This window comes from Tupaia chinensis, unplaced genomic scaffold (assembly GCF_000334495.1).
Source record: "Tupaia chinensis unplaced genomic scaffold, TupChi_1.0 Scaffold000355_1, whole genome shotgun sequence".
Classification (NCBI taxonomy): Eukaryota; Metazoa; Chordata; class Mammalia; order Scandentia; family Tupaiidae; genus Tupaia; species Tupaia belangeri.
Genome location: NW_006159850.1, coordinates 13,596,361 through 13,612,507, shown reverse-complemented (window position 1 = coordinate 13,612,507; position 16,147 = coordinate 13,596,361). Strand labels below are relative to the sequence as shown.

The window sequence follows — 16,147 nt, the reverse complement described above, 5'->3', positions numbered from 1 at the left end:
TTCCTGGGGGCTGATCTTCACAAAATGCCTGGGTCTTATCCTTCTGAAGATGTGTTTTAAAAGGTGTTGTACCACAGCTAAAAACTCTTCAGTTGGGGCCGGTCAGGTGGCATAGTGATGAAGGTGGCTGGATCCCCTATAGCCGACTGAGTTGTTCAAGTCCTGGACCCAGAAAGACATGTCAGGCACATGGGCATGCATGCCCAAAATCCCAAGAAGAAAATGGAGGACGGATTATGAAATGGTCATCCCCCTGGGGGACTGGCTTTTCAACTCTCTCTCTCTCCCCAGTGGGTACACATGCCCTATAGCAAAATAAAATAAAATAAAATAAAATAAAATAAAATAAAATAAAATAAAACTCATAGTCAGCATGGGAGAGAGCTGTGAGCTAGTGTCACTCCCAGGATCATTCTGATCATCCTCGCTGGACACCACAGAGGCAGGAGAGTGGTTTTACTGAAGCAGCTGAGCAATGGCTGCTACTTGTGACTGGACCTCTGGTCCTCCATCGAGTTCCTCTGCATAGAACACACCATACATCTATCATTGCCACCTCCATGAAAATTGAAATTAGTAATGTAAAAATCCCAAACACTTCACTGATGCTTACTTAAAAAGAAGCAGCTGTGGAAGTCCAGATTCCAGAAAGGTGAGATTTTCAATATAGAAAAAGAAATGCAAGATTACAAAGTAGCGCAAGTTTGATCAGAAAGCTGTTGACTTGCAAATTTTATCAAAAATTAAATCTGTTCCTTGGCTCTAGGACTTCCTGTGATCTGTGTTTGCACCTAAAAATGGAGTTTATCCTCACAAACTGGTGTTCTAAATTTCTTACCAAAAACTTAATTAAATAACTGAGAGTACAAAACAAACAAAAAAGGTGAGAAAGAATTCCCCGTAGGGAACGGTCACTTGGCAAGCCCTTCTCCGTTCCTCCCTCCTTCTGGGGTTCTGGTTATGCATGCACAGGTGCCCAGTGTGCTTCTCAAGCCACTGGGTCCAAGACTTAAAAGGCACAGTTGTTCTTGTGGGATCCAGCTGCCTTGACCTTCATACCGTGAGCTGACTTCAGCTGGGTCCACCCTTTGTCGTAAAGTGCAAAGGCAGGAAAATAGGTGCCTTGGAGTCTTTATTCCTGTCCTTAAAAAGAAGGCAGTGGAGCACAGAGGAAAAAGCTCTAACTTAAGGATCAGATGACCTGCAATCTATTCATAGATCTGGCTCTGCCAGATACTAGCTTTGAGAACATGAACAAATGGATGAACCTCTAAAGTTTCAGTATTTTTAACTGCAGAAGAGTATAAGAAATAATAAGACATAGAAGATGATCAAGTAAACTGCGAGGCATTCTGCATACGGAAGAAACCATTATGACTACCTTATTACTACTAGATGGGTCGCAGAGCGTGCTCTGGGGTGAGAATCGTAAATGACAAAGCACACTTGAAAACTCTAGTACTGACTGGTTTGAGTTCCTTTTTTCCATTTAAAGAACTGAAGCCTCCCCTTTCCTTTTTGAAGATTTATTTTTATTTACCTTTATTTATTTGTTTACTTATTTTAATTTGCCCAGAGAGAGACAGAGAGAGAGTGAGAGAGAGAGAGAAAGAAAGAAAGCCGCCAGGTCCAGGATTTGAACTGTAGTTGGCCATATGGGAGTATAACACCCTTAACCACCATGCCACCTGCAGGCTCCTTAAAGCCCTTTTTAGTGTGTTGCAAGGTTACCCTCTGGGGAGCTTCTCTGACCTCATACACCTAACCTACAATCTCATGGGTACTCACAGGAAGGCACTGATCCCATCACATATTCATCAGAGAACACAAATCCAAAGGAAATGAAGAAGAAAATCCAATTCTATTATCTTAAAAGAAGTCAATACTCAAGATGAGAGAAATATGACAGATTTCCAATATTCTAGGATGGAAGTTATTTATCTCTACTCTTAGTGGCAATTTGGAAATACTAAAAAATGCTGTGGTTAGTAAGTAGGATGACTGCTGTCAAACGACTGTCAATTTTACTCCTGACAAAGACATAAAAATATTTGCATGTTTTTCTGAGGAAAGTCAGAGGAAACATGGGAGTTCTTTGCAAGAACTGTGCCAGTTAATGACCTGCAAATGGCAGGCAGATTTTGAAAATTCACAATGAATGCACTAGATCACAGCTATTAAAAAGAGAAAACAGGGGACAGCAGATAACATAGTGGTTACATCGCTGGATTTCCACAGGGTCAATCATGGTTCAAGGCTTGGACCCGGCAGCGAACCCCCCACACCCCCCGAGTAATTTCTCACTTTCTGTCTCTCTGTGTCTCTGGTGAGCCTCTGCGCCCTAAAGCAAAAATCTCTAAAGAAGAAAAAGACAGAAAATAAATGCTCTATAGAGCCCAGCAGGCTAGCTGCTCAAAGGACCACTGCCTGCCACTCTGGAATGCAGTGACAGTAGTACAGGAAGTAAGCATGAAGACCATGAATGACTACATGATTATACATCTGTCCCAATCCCTGGAACGCGTAGGACAACCTGAGGAAATGCTTAAACAAAATGGTTAGTCTAGAGTTATCTCTGGCCTGGGCCCAGATTTGTTCAGCCATTTCAAAAGAGAATTAATAGTTCATGATGACTCTGCATTCTGAAGAGTATGTACTCATTAACAGGCTAAATATCCTTAGGTTTTCCAGTTTACTACTTGTTGAGAGATCGCTGAGTTGAAGATCACCAAACAGAGAACAGAGCAAACAAATGGTCAACCACAGACAGGCATAACAGTCTACTACATCGAGGGAGAAAACTTTGAAAAAGAGAAAAAAGAAAAAAAATTCATTCAAAAAATTATTTCAAAACTAACTTATTTCAAACTATTGACGATGGATAAAGTAGGAAGACAAAGGGAACTCTCCCTTTGGGTCATTTATGTCTTCAATTTGTATGAGCAAAAGCTAAAAATCATGGGAACCAGCAGTTAGCGTAATGGCTACGTCGCTGGACTTCCACGTAGTCGACCGCGGTTGGCGTCCCGGACCCAGTGGCTTAAAACTCACGCTGGGCGCGTGTGCGTGCATGCCCAAGATCCCGAGAGGAGAATGGAGGAGAAGGGATTGTGGCGTGACCACCCCTGGGGGGTGATTTCTCGCTTTCTGTCTCTATGTTTCTGTCTGTCTGGCGAGCGCACGCGCCCTATAGCAAAAAAACCTCTCCCCCAAAAAAAGAAAAAAAAAAACCTAAAAATCATGGGTCTGTGAAAATCAAAATGAAGTATTTCTTTCTCACTTGGCTAAATTTAACATGGGCAAACCAAACATTTTACTATTTGAGGTTACTTTCTAGGTTCAGAAAGCACTTTTCTTGTGGGCACAAAGGATAATGTGGGTGGTTCTTATTTACCTTTCAAGCTGAGTCACTAGATCTTTTAAGAAGCTAAATTTCAAAAAGTCGTAGAAGTAAACCAGATGCCTCGAGATAAGGTCAAACCTCCCAGGGGGGCGGGTCTATCTTATTTTCTATGTACATTTTACTGCAAGGGTAGCCTCAAGTAAAGAGGTTTACTTTGACCCTCTCCCCGCCCCAACCTTGCTGTGCTGCAATGAGGATGAAGTGGGCATGCAGGCCATCTCCCGCTTCACGCCAGGACCGGGCACAGGCACACGTCCCAGGGCGATCACCAACGAGGACTGGCGCCTGAGGAACCGCACTGTGAGAACACGAACTACAGCAGATCCCAGAAGCCCTCCTTCTAGCCTGACCTGGGTTTTTATATAGATAGATAGATACATGGATAGATAAGTTTTTGCTGTGGGGCATGTTTGTTCATTGGTGACAGATAGAGGGAAAGTGAGAAATCATCCCCCTCACAAGGAGGATGGCCATGCCACAATCCCTTCTCCATTCTTCTCCTGGAATTCTGGGTGGGCACATATGTACATGTGCCAGACATGAGTTGCAAGACACCAGGTCAGGGAATCGAACCATGGTTAGTCATGTGAGAGCCCAGTGCCTCAACCACCATGCCACTGCTGGCCCCTTGACTCAGTATTTTATTTATTTAAAAGAATTTTATTTAACTTTATTTATTTATTTTTTACTTCAACCATAGAGGGATAGAGATAGAGAGAGATAGAGAGATAGAGAGAGAGAGAGAGAGGGAGAGGGAGAGAGAACATGCCAAAGTGAAAAAGCAAAGCAAGCCACCGAGTCTGGGACTCGAACCATGGTGGGTCATGTGGGAGTCTAGTGACCGTAACCACCGTGCCACCTGCTGGCTCCCTGACTCAGTATTTTAAAGAGGCCATGTTTGTGCATTTTCCCCACCATGGGATGCCCATGCAGGGACATCAAAAATATATGGAAAAATGAAATTAAACTACCAGTTCGTTTTGGTGCACAAAATGTTTGAGATCTGTGCATAGGTTTTTCATTATAGGCATTTTCCATGAACTTGGGAAGACACTCCACTGTGTTTGCACATGCATGCCTGTGCGCACTACTGTCTACTCTGAGTCAAGGTGAGTGACTGAAGCTAAGATGAAATTTTATTTTGTTCCTTATTAAACCTCTAAGGAAATTTTGTGTTTCAGACTGTAAAAATATTGTTTCAGACCATAAAATTCCGACTTTACATGATTAGCAGGAAAATGAAATTCAAGTTAATACTCATTTTTTTAAGAGAGATTTTGCTGTAGGGCAAGTGTGCTGGTTGGAGACACAGAGCGAGAAAGTGAGAAATCACCCCTCCAGAGGGGATGGCCATGTCGCAATCCCTTCTCCACTCTCCTCTATGGTTCTTGGGCACGCACGTGCACACATACCCAATGTGAGTTTTAGGGCACCAGGTCTGGCCATGTGAGACTCTAGCGATGTAACCATTATGCCACCTGCTGGTCCCACTCAATTTGTAATAAATCGGTTAACTACAAAATAAAAGACTAATTGTGGTTTTCTGAACTTTCCCAAGGGGAGAGCACAACTTTCTACTTTAGGGTATAAAGCCAAACTCCCTTTGTTGTGCATCCTAACTTACAATTCCCTTTGTTGTGCATCCTAACTTACAGTTCCCTGTGTTGTGCATCCCAACTTACAGTTCTTTGCTGTGTTTGGTATTTTAAATTGCTCAAACACTCTTATCCAGTAAAAAAGTAATAAACAGGGACAATGGTAAGGGATAGATGCACTGTTCATTTTATACTACATACCTGATCTATACTTGTTATTCAACTATTTATAAACCCTGGATCAGGAATAAGTTTATCTATACAAGCAAAGGATGCTAAGTTTCCTCAACTGTTCCATTTCCCCCTCCCACCTAGTCCTTCCCCAGTCACATTAAAAAAATCTTTTTTCTTTTTTCATGATAGAGCACGTGTGAACACATGTGAGGGAGAGAGCGAGATGAGCACCCTCCACAGTCTGCTCATGCCATGATCCCTGATCTCCCTTTCAGTCCTCCAGTCCATGGGGGTCCTGGGCAGTCACACATACGCCTGGCACGTTTCAGGCTGACCAGGCTGGGGACCCTGAATTCAGGGGCCATGTGGGATCTGACCTCTCCTGAATAGCGCATTAACACTGAGTCATGGAGCTGGACCTTCTTTTTTTTTTTAGGAATTATTTTATTTATGTATTTATTTTAATTGGACCAGAGAGGGACAGAGAGAGAGAAAATGAGAAAGCAAGCCGCCAGGTCCCAGACTCAAACTGTCATCGACCATGTGGGAGTCCAGCGCCCTTAACTACTATGCCACCTGCCAGCCCCAATGGAGCTGGACCTTCTAACTGTCTTTATGGAACTGATTGAAAAGTTTGGGGGTGGAGAAAGAAAGACTTGTTCATTCATGACAACTGCCCTACTCTGGTAAGAAAAGAAACTGTGATTCTGACAATGACATGTTCTCTTGATCTTTCCGGCCTGCACGTCAGAAATAAAAAGAAGCTCTGGGAAAAGATGTCAATGCGTGTCAACTCAGCCTCCACTCGGTTCACTAAGTCAGGCACATTGTTTTTTGATGGAAGACCTTTCCTGATTTATCAGAACCTCGTTTGTCTTAATTCTGAGTTTAGGAAATCCAATCTATCAAGTTACTCTTTCTTCATAAACTCTAGCGAATGATGCATTTTATCTACTTCTTTTAGTATACGGTCCTATGCGCTGATCATGAGCTCAAGCTAGTTTTGCAGCAAATTCCACATTCTTATACATGTGAAGGAAAAACCCTGCGTGTCTGGTCCTCAGTACCTACCGTTCACTGTGATGTCACAAATGGTTCGGATAAATAAGTGTGACAGTGTCGGGAAAAGCCTCCTCAGCTGATAAAACGTGACATTCAAACTGTAAGGTGAGAAATATTCCTTACCGCCTGTTGACAGTTCATGCCGAGGTTCCCCTTTTCCCCCCGAACTACTTTCATCAGACAGTGCAGGGTCCGCCCTTTCCGATGTAATCCGGAGCAGTGGTGCTCGATCTCCCCCCGGCAGCTGAGGATGATCTCAGGACTCAGGGAAAAGTCCTCCATCAGCATGCGTCGGTAGTCCAGCATCTCGCCCTGGCACTCGCTGCTCACCTGCCTCCCTGAGTCAGAACAGAAGCCACGGCATCAGCAAGGGGGAGCGTCAGGGTCAGAGAGCACACATACTCACGAACCACTTCCTCTCTGGAACAGAATGTAGCAGTCGTGCTAATGCCTAAACTGGAGAGCTTAGAACTTAGCAAAAGCTTCAATAGCCCAAAATGAGCTTAGACTCCAAAGAGTTGGGTTTGTCTTTTCGGAGTTCTGCATTATACAGATCCAACACTACTGAATTAATAATGCAAGTCTTTGCCAATTGAAGTGTTATCAATACGATAACTATTGGAGTTAATGAAAGCCAAAGAACAATTATGGCCTACATAATTAAAGTTTGCAGAAAGATTACACTTCAAATATTCACTCGAGTTCCCCCCACTTCTTTGAACTGTAAATGCAAACTGAAAAAAAAATTCGAGATTAAAATACAAAACAAAATAACATTAACAAAAGATCATGCTCCCCACCAAAGTCACACAGCCAGGTAGTTAGTGAAAAAGTCATAATCCCAAAGCTTGTGTGCTAAATCATGTTACCCTGAGTCTCCCAAAATGCTGCACAACATGCTTTTGGAAAACTAAAAATACTCAAAAGAGCAAATATAGGAAGAAACTAACATTTATAGATTCGAGAAGCTTTAGCATGTGATTCCAAAAAGGAATGAAAAGGATAAAAAGACACGAACTCTCACCTCTGTGCACAGCTGACTCCAGGCACATCAGAAGGTAGGAGAGCCTGGCTTCCCGGGACCGAGGGAGGTTTTCCACGTTGCATCGGTATTTTTTCAAGTCACTTTTACAGGATTTGGCTAATGAATAACTAACTTTATAATCCTGGGCAATCAGCTTTTGGCGGGTTGTTAGTGCTTCTCGACACTGAGGACAGAATGAAGAGAGAGAGTGGTCAGAACGCTCACAGAGCCCAGCTATTACAGGTACCTCTGGGACAAGCACGGAGACTCAGCCAAGTGCACACTGCAACTACAGTCATTTTTCTTTCTTTCTTTCTCGGAAGTAAGAGAGAGCGAGAAAGCACTCTTAAAGGGTCTCATGCCATGACTTCCTCTCTTTCCCAAGCCCTCTGAGGCACAGGATCATGGGCACTGCGCTTGGCCTTTACAGGTCAACTGAAAACCAAAACTTCCAGGTGGATCTAACATCTCGTGAGCAGCACATTACTGCTTTCCATCAAGTGGCCCCCAATATGTCTATCTTTAAGTTTACCAGCATGCTAAATTGGTGTGGCAAGAGGTTGAAACTGTCGCCATGATAGCTGTTGTCATAAACACTGGTAGAGCCCAACACAGTACCTTGACACAAAATACCCTTCAACAATACCACTAAAGTAAATTCTACCAGTATCAAAGTGGCAACTGTTAAAACACTTTGGATATTCTATTTTATACTTTTAAAATACAAGTACTCATAGTGAATGATATCGTGAGACTGAAATAACAAACACTGCAGATACACAGGATAGCAAAGGAAGTCATAAAAGATTTTTGCATGCATCCAGGTGAAGAAGGCTAGGGAACCAGCAGTTAGCGTAATGGCTATGTCGCTGGACTCCCACGTAGTCAACCGTGGTTTGCGTCCCGGACCCGGTGGCTTAAATCTCATGCCGGGCGCGTGTGCGTGTGTGCCCAAGATCCCGAGAGGAGAATGGAGGAGAAGGGATTGCGGCGTGACCATCCCCCCTGGGAGGTGATTTCTCGCTTTCTGTCTCTATGTCTCTCTCTGTCTGTCTGGTGAGCGCATGTGCCCTATAGTGAAAAACTTCTCAAAAAAATAAAAAAATAATAAAAAAAAGAAGGCTAGCAGTAATGACAACACTCAACGAGACAGCTGCTGAAATATGAAGTAGCTGAGTACCTACAAAGCACATAGGTTAGTCTAGCCTAACTTCCCGTGTTTGTCAGGCTGCTGGCAGTGTGGCCTGACACACCTTTTACTCCCAAAATTGATCCCCAGTTGGGGTCCCCTGTCCAGCTGCCATAATTAGAGCTTCATTTTCTTGGTATAAGGCAAATATGCTTTCACCACTCAAGCTCAAAGTATCTTACTTAAGAGAGTAAGCTTCATTAATCATTTACGTTTTGGCAGAAGATTTAAGAATACTGTTTGGGAGAAGTTGAGAAAGCTTTTAGGAAATGAATATAATACTGGTTTGCTTCAAAGTAATACGTACCTTTTCACTCATAGATTCTTCAAATTTATGGTTGAAGAGGCACTTATACACTCTGCCTTCACCAGCTTGTGTCTGTAAGACAGATGGTACATACATTTTTTTTATTAGCTAAGTAGTTATGCTGAATATTATCCACAGTCTAGTACAGAATTTTCTATTAAATTATTGTAATGGTGAGTACCTTTAGATAAACAGCTTAGCAGTTTATAGTTAACAGTCTTTAAAAGAAAACATTGACTGCAGTAAAGATGAAAAAAATATTCCCATGATGTTTGGCTACTGTCATTTTTCCCTCCTGGAGAATCAAGTGTCAGGGGGCTAGCAGATGGTGTAGTGGTTAAGGTGCTGGACTCCCTCGTGGCTGACTGCGATTAAAGTCCTAGACCCGCAGCTTGAAATTCATGCTGGGTACATGTGTATGCGTGCCCAAAATCCCAAGAAGAGAATGGAAGAGAAGGGACTGCGGCATGGCCATCCCCCCGGGAGGTGACTTCCCGCTTTCTATCTGTCTCTCTGGTGAGCACATGTAACCTATAGCAAAAAATCTCTCAAAAATTAAAAAAAAAAGGGGAGAAGTGTCAGAGTGAGGCTTCTTTCTTATAACTTCAGGCCAGCATCAATAAAACTCAAAATTCGGGGGCGCTGATGGTCACTGCCACCAATTCAAACAGCAGGGAGAGTGGAAGAATACACACGCTGTCTGAGTCCTGTGCTAGAAGGACAGAGACTCACCTATTAAAGGTGTCAGGGTGTTACCCGACAGGGTCAGCAGGTAATAATTATGGATTTGGTTTTAAAGGTAGCCACCTGCTGTCTTCTCTACCTTATCCAAAACCATAGAAATGTGTCATGTGTCAAACGTTCAGCCATCTGATAGATACGAACAGGATTCTCTGGTAAAATAAGACTCCTCTAGGTAATACAGACTTCCAAGAAGTGAAAGTGAGATGAAGTAGAAACAGTAACGTGTGGGGACTGTTGGGAGCCAGCTGTTAACTAGATGTGAGACCATCATGGCCGAGCGTTCTGTTATCCGGGACGGAGTCCATCTTCACTTCAGCGACTCTTCTGCATGTGAGGGGTTGCGATGGTTTCTTTGATCTTAGAATATTATATTATAAAATATTTAAAAAGAAAAGAAGAACAGCTTCTAAGCTGACTCACATTTTCACAAAAACGCTCTCGATCATCTCGGCAAGCAAAATATAAATGCCGGTCCAAATGAAAGTCATCGGAGGACAGCTCAGCGACCCGGAGGATGGCTTTCTTGCACCGTTCAGAAACTTGAACTTTGGGATCTTTTTCTTCTGCTTCCTTCACCAGGCCTTTCTCCAAGCATGATACCACCTCACCTTGTGAATGTGCATCCTAAAATAGCAAAGATATTCATAGTTTACAATTCTCACTGCACGGATTTCAAAGAAACATCATTCGGGGATGGGGGGAGAAGGAAAGGGAAAGAAAGAAAGAAAGAAAGAAAGAAAGAAAGAAAGAAAGACAGACAGACAGACAAACAAGAACCTATAGTTAGCTTATTGACATTTCATTGAGACACCAAGTGGGAACCAACCCATTGTGAAGTGCCAGATTACTTTTAGTTAGAAAATACTTGCATACTACTGATGAAAATGGACATCCTGAAAAATTTTAAGTATACAAATTTTTAGCACTAGAAACAGGAACCTAAATTTTTAAAGTTTAAAATGTCAGAAAATTAACATTAGCTCCATGCTCTGGTCATAGTTCATGTCAATACTGAAATACCATTGCAGAAACCCCTGTTCATTTACCTCTAAGAACTAGGCATCTCTTTCATTCAAGTTAGAAAACAAACCACAAAATCTTTTGAGGAAAGATTTTATAGAGACATTCCACTTTTTACGCACTATGCTGCCTGCAAACAATATGTACAATCTGTAGTGTAATACTCACTTTGAAATTCTGGATTTATCTTAATGTGATTTAACAAGATTACCATGGTTTATACATACTACTTTTGAGTTTTCCTAAAACCATCCAATTATCTTTAACTGTACACTGCATCATCCCCATGGCAACCACATTCATTCAGAGAAAATGTGAAACATTTCCCCTAAACATTTTCTATCCAACAGCCCTAATCCTCTTTACTCACAAGACATGCTTCAACAACTTGAGAGGTATGACCATTAAACAGCAGATGAAAAATGTAGCGCTTCCGTTCATTCAGACACACACACGTGCAATCTTGCTACAGTAAAATAATAAAGGGATTCCTAAGCTAGGTAAGGAAACATCTGTCGTAGGCAATATTTCAATTCAAAAGAAGTAGGTGTAAGGTAGATACTTTCCTCTTTACTCTGCAGGACTCGTTTTAACAGCACATTAATTTCCCAGCATTCCCTGAGAAGTTTCACACTGTCCCCTGCTGTATCTGTGAAGAGGGACTGAGCACTGATAGGGACCGTGCTCACAAGTAGAGGTTTGGAGGAGCTGAACAACTTATCTGAGTCACAGAATAGCAGGTGCCTAGCTAAAACCTACCATTTACTTTTTTAGACCCGGAGTTAATTTGGCTGGGTGGGTGGGTTCTACGAACTCCCAAAATGTGCCTGTGGGTTTTTTATCCTCTCTTGAGGAGAGTTCATAGTTCTCATTAAATTTTCAAAAGTTCTGCCGACCTGAATCTGTTTAGGAAGTACACCACACTGGCAGATTCTGAGGTCCTCTATTTCCCATCTGCACCTTTGCCTTTTCACTAGCTGTATGATGCTTTGACACCTGGGATGACCAAAAAGATATTTTAGAAAGAAATTCCAAACAGATAGACAAAACTCTGAAGAACGAGTGACAAAAAGATAAGGCCAGAGAAACAAAATTAGACACACACTCCAGAAACCCAGAGTAAGAACTATTTGGCACAAAAATTTTTCTGATTTTGGCCTACTTATGTAAGGTCCATACACTTCTACTTCCCACAGGAGAAGTGAAATACACGTGTGCTATAAAGATTTGGACGGAGGTGTCAGAAGGTGGTGCAGTAGTAAAACGTGACCGTCTGTGAGGCTGACTCACATGGGAAGGTTCCAGGTTCGTGTTTATAAACTCCCTGACTACTCCAGGAACACGCATGGCCAAATCCAGGGCTGACTGAGTTGGGGAGAATGAACATGGTGCCAGAACACTGCTGGGGGTGTTGTCTCTGTCTCTCCATCTCTGCCTCTCTTGCTCATGAAGGAAAGAAAGAAACTTAGAAAAGATGTGAACAGAGTGGCTGGCACGTGGCATAGTGATTGAGGTGCTGGACTCCCACATGGCTGACTGCAGTTCCAGTCCCAGATCTAGCAGCTTGCTTTCTCACTCTCCTCTCTCCTGTCTCTCCAGGCAAATTGAATAATAATTAATTAATTAAATAAATAATTCTTAAAAAAAAGAAAAGATGTTAACAGAAACATATTGCCACTTACTATAAGTACACGAAAGATTATCATCAACCTGAGAGTATAAAATGATGTCCCAAACCAAATTTTAGTAGCTCCTAATAACTCAAATTAGATGGCTACTAATAATTAGACTATTTTTCCCTTCAAAAAAAAAAAAATTAGATCTTCAAAGTCTACAGAAAGGACCAGCAAATGGCATAATGGTTACATCACTGGACTCCCACGTGGTTCAAGTCCCAGACTCAGCAGCTTGAAACTCACACCAAAATCCCAAGAGGAGAATAGAGGAAAAGGGACTGTAGCGTGGCCATCCCCCCCAGGGGGTAATTTCTTGCTGTCTGTCTGTCTCTGTCTCTCTGCAAACGCATGTGCCTTATAGCAAAAATCTATGAAAATAAAAAGTCCACAGAATCACATAGCTGCCTGCAATATAAAGGACTTGAGCTTCTTTCATCAGAAGATCTGGCAGACTGGATCGCACTGAGAGTCACTCTTGAAAAGGATCAGAACGAGGTTAAAAATACCAGTGTGACAGTTGACTCTTGACTAAAATTAAACCTAAACTCCTGCCATTATATGGCAAAGAAATAATTCCCACATAGTCTGCTAAGTGTTTCTCTATATACTTAGGGCTTATGTATTTTAAATATGCCACCTGTACTATTAATTATTTAGGTATATTTCTTAATGATTATACTTGTTTTGTATTAGATTCAAGATAGCATGGTCTGAAAATCTCCAAAGAATCTAAGATTTCATTTTTTCTAAGGATTTTTCCACAGGGTACATGTTCTCATCAGAAAGGAGAGAGGAGTGGGGGTAGTGAGAAATCAATCCCCAAGGGGGACAGCCACACCACCATCCCTTCGCCTCCATTCTTCTCCTGGGATCTTGGCCACACACATGCTTGTGTCCAGTGTGATTTTCATCTGTCAGTCCAGGACTTGAACCGTAGACAGCCGTATGGGAGTCTAGCGCCTTAACAACCACATGACCTGCCGGTCCCTAAGATTTCATTTTAATTATATTAATCATAGGACTACACATTGGTATTAAGTTGTAACATACTTTTTCTTTCAAAGAAGTATTTTATTTAACTTTATTTATTTAATTAATTTATTTTAATTCAACCAGAGAGGGACGGAGTGAGAGGGAAAGAAAGAGAAAGTGAGAAAGCAAGTCTCCAGGTACGGGACTCAAACAGTGGTCAACCACGTGGGAATCCAGCTCCCTTAACCACCAGGCCACCTTTCGGTGCCTGTGTAATGTAAGTTTTATAGAGACAACTCAGAGAGCTGGTGGGGAGCAATAGGCAAGAACTACTGTGAAGAGAGGAATGCATGGACCCTAATCACAGAAGTGAAAAAATGTCATTGCTGATTCCTGAAAAGTACGTCTGGAACACTGTGGAGATTTTGTAAGGAGGGAGGTCTGGAAATGGATCTGATTTGAAGCATTCTAAATAAAGCCGGAGGAGCTTCCTGAATCATCAGGGTTACTTAAATGCTTTTGTGCCATTTTTAGTCTGCTGGGAAGGAAAAATCTGCCTCCTTTATTAAAACTGGCCTCTCTTTAGTTGCCTGAAAGCTTTATGCCAAGCTCAAAGAGCAAGCAGAACCGACTCAGAGGTAGCCTACAGAACAGGCCAGGGCCCTGGGCTGAAATGAAGGCAAGGCCATCAGGGCTTCAGTATGGCCAGTCCCCTGCGATAAGCCCTCATGTGCACTGGAGTGCTCTGTTCCATGTCAGTGACAGACTGCTGCAAACCATGAGCAAACAAGGCAAAGAGACAAGAGGGTTTTGTTTTCTGTCACATTTCCTAAATAGCCAATTAAGGAGCAGCAGCAATTAACAGCTGATGCCACAGGTCTCAGACAACCCCTCCAATGGCATCTGTTACTTTTCAGGAGTTTCTTCCACCTCTTCTGAGGAAACAATGAACCTGGCAAAATCTCCACTGGGACCTTCTGTTTATCACACTACTGACTCCAGAAATACAGCAGGATGAAATAACTAGTCCGGTAGTTACTATCTTTCCTGTTTTTACCAAAATTGGTTCTTCAGAGATAAAGATATAACATACCACATTACAGAGCACCTTCTTAGGACAAGCTAGAAGTATTATACCTTCACATATATTTTTTTAAGAATTATTTATTTATTATTATTATTGTTAATATTATTTTTCACATGAGTTTTGCCGGAGAAAGAGGGAGAGTGAGAAAGCAAGCTGCCAGGTCCGGGACTCAAACCATGGCCAGCCATATGGGAATTCCAGCACCTTAACCACCACGCCACCTGCTGGCCCACCCTCACATATCTTAAGGCATTCTAATATTCTGGGGCTGGCAGGTGGCACAGTGTTACGGGTGCTGGCCTCCCACATGGCCGACTGTAGTGGCTTGCTTTCTCACTCTCTCTCTGTCCCTCTCTGGTCAAATTAAAGTAAATAAATAAGTAAAGTTTTAAAATAAAATAATTCTTTCTTTTTTTTGGGGGGGAAGAGGTTTTTGCTATAGGGCGCGTGCACTCGCCGGACAGACAGAGAGAGACAGAGAGACAGAAAGCGATAAATCACCCCCTAGGGGGATGATCACGCTGCAATCCCTTCTCCTCCACTCTCTCGGGATCTTGGGCACACACACACACATGTGCCCGAGTTTTAAGCCACCGGGTCCGGGATGCGAACCGCGGTCGACTATGTGGGAGTCCAGCGACATAGCCATTACGCTAACTGCTGGCTCCCAATAAAATAATTCTTTAAAACAAAAGACATTCTAATATTTAAGTACCTCCTCTTACAGGTGGAGAGTAACAAGTGTCTTTGCTAAGTAACTTTTTTTTAAGAATTATTTTATTAAATTTTATTTATTTTATGTATCTATTTTTTTTTTTTTGAGAGGTTTTTGCTATAGGGCGTGTGCGCTCGCCAGACAGAGAAAGACAGAGAGATAGAAAGCGAGAAATCACCCCCCAGGGGGGATGGCCACGCCGCAATCCCTTCTCTATTCTCCTCTCGGGATCTTGGGCATACATGCGCATGCGCCTGGCATGAGTTTAAGCCACCGGGTCCGGCACGCGAATTGCAGTTGACTACGTGGGAGTCCAGCGACATAGTCATTACGCTAACTGCTGGTCCCAGTATCTATTTATTTTAATTTGACCAGAGAAGGGTAGAGAGAGAGAGAGAAAGTGAGAAAGCCACCAGGTCTAGGACTCAAACAACAGTTGGCATTGTGGGAGTCCAGCACCTTTAACCACCACGCTACCTGGCAGCTCCGCTAAGTAACTTTTTACGGTAACACTGATGCATACACAGAGAAATTATAGGGAACTCATGTCTCTCTTTGTCAGAGGTGTACTACAGATAACAAGCAAGTAGCGTTTTGATGGTAACACCACTCTTATATTATTAATTCCTCTACTTCCTAAACACTACTGAAACATTTTGCTATAAACACATAAAGAACATTCACTAGTCAACTAGTCTTACATCTTCCAGCTGTCTAGACAAGTTGCTTTAAATTTTAACTTTAAGGTCATCTCCAGTCCTAAATTTTTCCCATGTCAGTCATGCAAAAGCTTATCTGTTGCCAAATTTATAAGACCCCTTTGGTGAAGCCAATGTAGTGGATACCTTTTCCCCAAGCCGAATGCTGCCACATTTCAGAATGTTGATGTCATTTTTGCAGTCATCCATGAAGCCACAGATTAGGCGGTAGTCACTGAAAATAATGGCTGTCATCTTGGTAATGTACTGGTGACACTGATACTCGGTGATGTTGCCTCGGTGGTCCACCAAGCAGGAGACCATGTAACCTTTTCCAACCGGTTCATCAGCACATTCTTTAATCTGTTCAAAAAATTATATAATTATAATAATATATATTATCATAATATATATTATAATAGCAAATGCATATATATTTCCTTTTTTTTTTTGGAGAGGTTTTTGCTATAGTGCGCGTGCG

General features: G+C 42.3%; 1 protein-coding gene across 1 annotated transcript in view; it reads right to left on the bottom strand.

Annotated features, from left to right (window-relative positions):
- Nucleotides 1–16,147, bottom strand: part of GLG1 (golgi glycoprotein 1) — a gene marked incomplete at its 5' end in the record, with an annotated part of 140,303 nt that overhangs the window by 42,496 nt on the left and 81,660 nt on the right. The window contains 5 exon segments of the mRNA XM_006152644.3: nt 6,358–6,572; nt 7,259–7,442; nt 8,755–8,826; nt 9,919–10,122; nt 15,814–16,029. Of these exon segments, the coding sequence (XP_006152706.2) occupies nt 6,358–6,572; nt 7,259–7,442; nt 8,755–8,826; nt 9,919–10,122; nt 15,814–16,029 (891 nt within the window).